Here is a 7,393-nt window from a genome sequence, read left to right on the forward strand (position 1 = left end):
CACAGAGACAGGGCAGACAACAGATAGAGGTATATAGGCATTTCCCATCTTCAGCATCCTGGTTGTGCTTTATTCTGGCCATGGGGAGTTCTGTTATTCTATCCTCCATGTTGGAGAGGCCTGTTCACCTACTTTCTCCTTTTTTTGATCACAGGCATTTCTCTGGTAGAGTCTCACTTATCCAAGCCTCGCTTATCCAAGTTTCTGGATTATCCAAGCCATTTTTGTAGTCAATGTTTTCAATATATTGTGATATTTTGGTGCTAAATTCGTAAATACAGTAAATACAACATAACATTACTGAGTATTGAACTGCTTTTTCTGTCAAATTTGTTGTAAAACATGATGTTTTGGTGCTTAATTTGTAAAATCATAACCTAATTTGATGTTTAATAGGCTTTTCCTTAATCCCTCCTTATTATCCAAGATATTCGCTTATCCAAGCTTCTGCCAGCCCGTTTAGCTTGGATAAGTGAGACTCTACTGTATTTCCTTATGGTGCCATTAAAATACCTCCCTGCTTAAGCAGTACCTATTTATCTATTCACAGTTGTTTTCAATCTGCTAGGTGGGCAGTGAGCTGGGCTGAAGATCGGGTGCTCACCCCAACCCGGGCTTCGAACTGCCAACCTTTTGATTGGTAAGATTTATTGCAGCTGGTGGTTAACCTGCTGTGCTAAAGCCCGGTGCTAATAATCATAGGACCATAGAGTTGGAAAGGCCATCTAGTCAAACTTATTACTAACATTTAGGTGGAATCTCTTTTCTTGTAATTGGAATTCATTTTGGTTTCCATTGGGATCCATGGGTTCATGTTCTGATTTCTGGAGAAGCAGAAAATTAGCATTTAATATTCTATATGACATCCCTCCAAATATGCAAAGTTTTCTAGTGTTGGAATGCAACCCCACACTGCCCAAGTTTGCAGTCCTTAATGGGGAACAGTTAGTTAGCTTTAGAATAGGGTGAGGAAATCTTTTCTCCCCGACACCTGAATGTCAGTTGGAATGTATCTATTTGTTTTCTCTTTCTGCTCCCATCCTGATTGATGGTGTAGAATGGATACTCTTCAGGTTGCACGCCTTTGTTTAGGACTTCTGCTTTTCATCTTTGCATTCTGACTTCTATCTACTGTGTGTGTTTGAAGAGATGTAGTGTTTGGGGGTTTTTCCTCTTGTTTTGAAACTTAGAAGTTATGGAATACAGAGAAGCTTAGACACATTTATTTCCTGTCAGCTCACCACAGCCGCTCCTGAATGAACACACGAGACTCTCTGTGGTATCACCAGGAACTTTTACTGTAGGAAACATGAACATCAGAAAAGCCAAGAATGGGAGGCTCCGGCCAACCCTCCTTTATATACCCTCCCCCTCATTTGAACAGTCTCTTCCCGCTCAGTAAAACCCCGCGCAAATTCCCCGCCAAGTCCATCAGCCGTTTCTCCTCCGAGTCCTGGGACGCAGGTGTCTTATCAATGTCAGTGACCCTGAAACTCAGAGCCACATCCAGGCTCTAGTAGCAGGGTTCTGACATGGCGTCCTCCTCCCCTTCGTCCTGGAAGGAAAAGATTAAACACAACTATTGTTCTCCGCTGTCCAGAGTTCCTTTATACTTTTTTAACAGGCTGCAATGGAATACCGGGTGTACCTTTCCTAGGTCCTTTGGTAGCCTCAGCTCATAGGTCACTTCGTTTATTCTTTTTGCTACCCTGAATGGCCCTATATAGCGTGGAGCCAATTTCTTGGATGGGAAACCCAATTTCAGGTTTTTTGTGCTCAGCCAAACCAGATCTCCTTCGCCCAATTTGTCCCCCTCTCGGCGCCTACGATCCGCAAAGAGCTTGTACTTCTTTTGTGTTTCCCGCAATGCCTCTACCACGGTTTGCCACCCTTGCTTGATTTTGGCCGGCCATTCCTCGTCGGTCTGGCCCTCCCCTTCCTTCCACTCGGGTAGCCTGGGGAAAGGTGCCACCTCCTGTCCGTATACTATTTCGAATGGGGCACGACCTGTGGCCGAATGTACGGCCCCGTTAAAAGCCATCTCAGCAAACGGAAGAAGGTCCGCCCAATCATCCTGTCTATAATTGGTGTACATCCTTAAGAATTGGCACAGTGTCTGTTGGGTACGTTCGACCCCCCCGTTGGTCGCGGGATGAAAGGCCGAGCTCAGGTTCCTTTCTGCTCCTAACAGCTGTAAGAATTTTCCCCAAAATTTTGCAGTAAATTGGACTCCCCGGTCACTAATTATCTTGTCGGGACACCCATGTAGGCGATATACATGCTTCACATACAAATCAGCAAGTTTTTCAGCTGAAGGGAGTTTTGGCAGAGCCACAAAGTGTGCCTGTTTTGAGAATAGGTCCAATATTGTCCAAATGTATCTGTGGCCTCTGCTGGGGGGTAGTTCGCCTACAAAATCCATGGCTACGCATTCCCATGGCCTCATGGGCTCCACCACCTTCTGCAATAGCCCCTGGGGCTTCCCCGGTGGTGTTTTTCCCTCTGCACATAATTCACACTGCGTGACGTATCCCCTGGCGTCTTTCCTCATTCCGGGCCACCAGCATTGTTTGGCCAACAGTTTAATAGTCCTGGTGGGGCCTAGATGACCCGCACCCTTGTTATCATGGTACTTCCTTAACATTTCTCGTCTTAAACATTCAGGAATATACAATTTCTTATTTACAAACACCAAATCCCCACACAATTCTCCCTTTTCTTTGTTTGTTTGTAACCATTTGTCCATTCCATACGCTCGCTTCAACTCTTCCTCCCATATTTCTCCTCCCCCCGTGGAAATGGCAGTACGTTTGTTTTCTTTGGCCGCTTGTGCTCGAGTTAGTACTGCCAGGCCCCATTGCTTATCAAGAAAAATACTCCCTTCAGATTCCTGAATTCCTCCCCCGTGCTGAGGCATCCGAGAGAGAGCGTCAGCGAGTATATTATGTTTCCCCTGGAAGAATCTGAGTCTGAAATCAAAACGGCTGAAATATTGGGCCCATCTAATTTGCTTCGCTGATAGTTTACGAGGGGATCTTAGATACTGTAAATTTCTATGGTCAGTCCACACCTCAAACGGTGTTCCACTTCCTTCCAGAAAGTGTCTCCAGCACTCTAGTGCTTTTAGAATCGCTAAGGCTTCTCTCTCCCAAATCGGCCAGTTTTTTTCTGTATCGCTAAACTTTTTTGACAGATAGCCACATGGCTTCAGGTTCCCCCCCTCGTCTTTCTGTAGCAGAACTGCCCCATATGCCCGGTCTGACGCATCGCAATGTAATACAAAGGCTTTAGACATATCAGGGTGCTGTAGGACAGGCTCCTCAGTAAAACGCTTTTTAAGGGCTTCGAAAGCTTCCTGGCATTCTATTGTCCAGGTCAGTTTGGCCCCTGGGGCCTTCACTTTGGCTGTTTCTCCCCTACCTTTAGTCTTTAACAAATCCGTTAATGGCAAAGTGAGGCGCGCAAAGTCCTTGATAAATGTTCTATAGAAGTTTGCGAACCCTAGGAAGGATTGCAGCTGCTTCCGTGTTTTGGGGGCTTCCCACCCCCTCACGTCTTCTACCTTCGCAGGGTCCATCGCCACTCCCTGGGAGGAAATCCTATACCCCAGAAAGTCTATCTGGTCTTTATTGAACTCGCACTTGGCAAGCTTCGCATACAGTTTTGCTTCTCTCAACTTTTGCAGGACTTCCCTGACTAGTTCTATGTGTTGCTCCTTAGTCCGAGATACTAACAATATGTCATCTAAAAAAACAAAGACTCCCTTGTACAACAATGGATGCAACACTTCGTTGATTAATTGCATGAACGCGGCGCCTCCGCCGCACAAACCGAAAGGGAGCACACGATAATTGAATAATCCGAATGCACAGGAGAAGGCCGTCTTCCACCTGTCCTCTGGTTTAATCTGCAATTTATGGTACGCTTCAATTAAGTCCAATTTAGTGAATATCTGTCCCTCCGATAACTGGGCGATCAAGTCCTTCACTAAAGGTAGGGGGTATTTATTTCCAGAACTGATTGCATTCAGGCCCCTGTAGTCAATGCAGAGCCTCAGCGTTTGGTCCTTTTTGCGCCTGAACAACACAGGCGCCCCTAGAGGGGAATTTGAAGGCTCTATGAAACCCCTCGCTAGGTTTTTATCAATGTATTTTCTCAGTTCCTCCTTTTCCCTAGCCGACATTGGGTATATTTTTGCCTTAGGAAGCTCTGCTCCTGGGACTAGCTCTATCTTCACTTCAACTCTCCGCTTCGGTGGGAAACTGTCTGCTTCCTTCTCATCAAATACGTCCACAAAATCCCGATACTCTGGGGGTAATTTATCTGCCAGTTCTGCTATCCTGATAGAGTCTTCCTCCCCCCTTTTCCCCGGCTCCCTTTCCACTTCCTGGCTCCCTCCTTCCAACTTCATCCTGAAGATCATGCTCTTATCCTCCCAGTTGATTTGCGGGTTGGCCTGCCCCAGCCATGGCATGCCTAGTATAACATTATAGCTGGCTATTTGTGATATCACAAATGACACCTTTCCTTCCCAACTCCCTATCTTACACTTTACATCTTCGGCACTGTACTTAGCTAATGATCCCGATGCTGTGGATCCGTCCAACTGCGAAAAAGCTATTGGGGATTCTAGGTTCGTTCTTTCGCATCCCAATCCCTCGGCTAATTCAGGGGAGATGATGTTCCTGGAACATCCACAATCCACAAATGCTTTGCAGGTTGCTTGTTTGCTGCCACTTTCCAGCTGAATGGGGACCACTATCATGGCTTTGTCCTGACTTACCAACCCCCCCGAGTGGTGCCTCATCGGTGGTTCTTCCTCGGCGCGTTTCCCTGCCACGGCTCTTGGTTTGGGCGGGCCTCCGCCTTCCCCTTTTCTCTGCCAGCACTCGGCAGCCCTGTGGCCCAAACGGCCGCACACGAAGCAGCCCCTCCTGCTGGTGCTCACGTTCCCTGTCGGCTCCGTTCTCCTCCCGGCTGGGGTTGATCCCTCCTTCCGGCTCCCCTCTTTCATCTGCGGCCGCTGCTGTAGCCCTCCTCGGTGCCTCCTCGCCTGGGCCAGCGATGTCTCGATGCGCCCCGCCAGCTGAATCCATCCGCGCAGTGTGTCAGGCTCATCACGATGCACCGCCCAGGAGAGGATCTCCCGCCTGAGCCCCTCTTTGAAGAGTTCTATCTTTGTCACTGCAGACCATTCCGGCACCTTTTCAGCGAGGCATTGGAACTCCTCCGCATACTCAGATACCGACCTCTGCCCCTGGGAGACGGTCTTCAACTCCTCCCTCGCCCGGATCTGCTCCAGTGGATCTCGGAAACGGGTCTCCAGGGCCCCCATAAAGCGTCGGAGTGACCCCAGACATGGGTCGCGCCGCGCGTGTAGTTGAACGTACCAGCTGGCCGCTCCCCTCTTCAACACTGCACCAATGGCCCGTACCCGGCTGGATTCCGTTCTAAAAGTGTGGGCATTGTCCTCCATATAGCCCCTCACCGTGGTCAGGAAAAAATCCAGTTCAGAGGACTCTCCCCCAAACTCGATCCTTAGTTCCTCTCGTCTCGGTAGGGGTCCCTGTGGTGGCAATCCCCAATTCTCCGCCCGTCGCAAGCCCCCTTGCGGGCCAGTGGGCCCCGCTGCTGCTTCCCTTTGTCCTGTGCCACGCCCGGCATTCGCCAGGGGCACCAGGGTCTCAGTTGGGAGCGTAGCCGGGATTCTCGGAGGCTTTTCCCCTTCGTCGTCACTCTCCTCCACCCGCGTCAGGCTCGTTTGGATCTTGGGCCGGGCACCGGGCTCCTTTCGCATTTCCCTTCCCTTCGGTGCTGGGAGGTCTGCGAAGCCCTGGCTGCTTCCCATGCTCACGTCCCACATTGAGCTAGCCCGGAGTTCCCTTCCTCGCTCCGGCTCCGCCAAAACCGCCAGGCGCTCCATCGCCCTCGACATCACTGCCAGGGTGGTCTCCATCGCCGACATCCTCTCCTCCAGAAACACCATCTTTTGCGGGCCTGGGGAAGGTGAACCTTCCTCTCCTCCGGTGCTATCTCCCCGCACCACTCCGCGCCTCTGGGTTACCCCATTTGGCTGGGCATAAGCGGTGGATGACGCCAGGGCCGCCAGCTGGTGGAACTCAGCGTCCGTCTCGGGAGTGGCCCTTTCCGACCTTCCTCCTCCGGCGCCCAAGAGCTCTTCATCCTCCACTTGCATGTTACACCTCACCGCTACAGCGGGATGGTGTCCGTATTCTTGGCTTAGTGTCAGCTCACCACAGCCGCTCCTGAATGAACACACGAGACTCTCTGTGGTATCACCAGGAACTTTTACTGTAGGAAACATGAACATCAGAAAAGCCAAGAATGGGAGGCTCCGGCCAACCCTCCTTTATATACCCTCCCCCTCATTTGAACAGTCTCTTCCCGCTCAGTAAAACCCCGCGCAAATTCCCCGCCAAGTCCATCAGCCGTTTCTCCTCCGAGTCCTGGGACGCAGGTGTCTTATCAATGTCAGTGACCCTGAAACTCAGAGCCACATCCAGGCTCTAGTAGCAGGGTTCTGACAATTTCCTATCAAGGAATGTAGTTCTTATTTGTAAATAAACCTTTTTGGTAACGTTAAAGATTGAAGTCTGCATCTTTGCCTGCTAAACTCTACATTCTTTTGCAGCCACACAACACTTCACTTTTCTGCTTGCTGTGAGCTGACTGCTCAGTTAAGTATCCTGTTTATATTTTTGGATGCCCTGCTATTTTGGGGAGAATTCCCTATCACCTTGCACATTATCTCTCAGTCTTATCTTATCCATGTTAAGCATACCCATCTTTCTGTGTTGTTCCTCATAGGGCTTGGGTGTCAGACTGTTGATCATGTTGACCATCTTTCGATGGACATGTTCCAGCTTGTCAATGTTATTCATGAACTGTCGTGACAAGAACTGGACACATTATTCTAAGTAAGGCCTGACTGAAGTAGAACAGATTGGCCTTATTACATCCATTGACCTCGACCAGTGGTTTTCAACCTGTGGGTCTCCAGATGTTTTGGCCTTCAACTCCCAGAAATCCTAACAGCTGGTAAACTGGCTGGGATTTCTGGGAGTTTTAGGTCAAAACACCTGGGACCCACAGGCTGAGAACCACTGATCTAGACACTAAATTCTGGTTGATGCAGCCTAGAATTGCAATGGCTTTTTTGGTTGCCATATCACACAACTGGAGCATCTCTCAGTTCAGGGAGAATTGGGACTGAAAGCGAAGACTGGCCTGAAAAAGGTCATATTACATAGAGAACTTCAACCCACATAAAGCCTTTAGGTGTTCAGAGAAACACCCAACAGCGTTTGTTTTAAATAGGAGAGCGGCATCTATAAGGTATGAATTTTAGAAGAGAATCTGTTACTTTGTCTGT

The 7,393-nt window shown here is 49.1% G+C and overlaps 1 protein-coding gene across 1 annotated transcript; it reads right to left on the reverse strand.

The window, feature by feature from the left end:
* Positions 1-1,275: 1,275 nt before the first annotated feature.
* Positions 1,276-6,552, reverse strand: LOC134295567 (uncharacterized). Its single transcript, XM_062968498.1, has 2 exons — positions 4,784-6,552; positions 1,276-1,555 (listed from the first exon to the last, which is right to left on the reverse strand). The coding sequence occupies exons 1-2, from the start codon at positions 6,329-6,331 to the stop codon at positions 1,514-1,516; spliced, it is 1,590 nt and encodes a 529-aa protein (XP_062824568.1). The 5' UTR covers positions 6,332-6,552; the 3' UTR covers positions 1,276-1,513.
* Between the last annotated feature and the right edge of the window lie 841 nt (positions 6,553-7,393).

This window comes from Anolis carolinensis, chromosome 1 (genome assembly GCF_035594765.1).
Source record: "Anolis carolinensis isolate JA03-04 chromosome 1, rAnoCar3.1.pri, whole genome shotgun sequence".
NCBI lineage: Eukaryota > Metazoa > Chordata > Lepidosauria > Squamata > Dactyloidae > Anolis > Anolis carolinensis.

Excerpts from the sequence above, each read along its gene's own strand:
- LOC134295567 (XM_062968498.1), bottom strand. The coding sequence starts at position 6,331 with ATGTTCATGTTTCCTACAGTAAAAGTTCCTGGTGATACCACAGAGAGT. Across the intron at positions 1,556-4,783 it reads GGCACCACTCGGGGGGGTTG|GACGAAGGGGAGGAGGACGC; the intron begins GTAAGTCAGGAC and ends TTTTCCTTCCAG.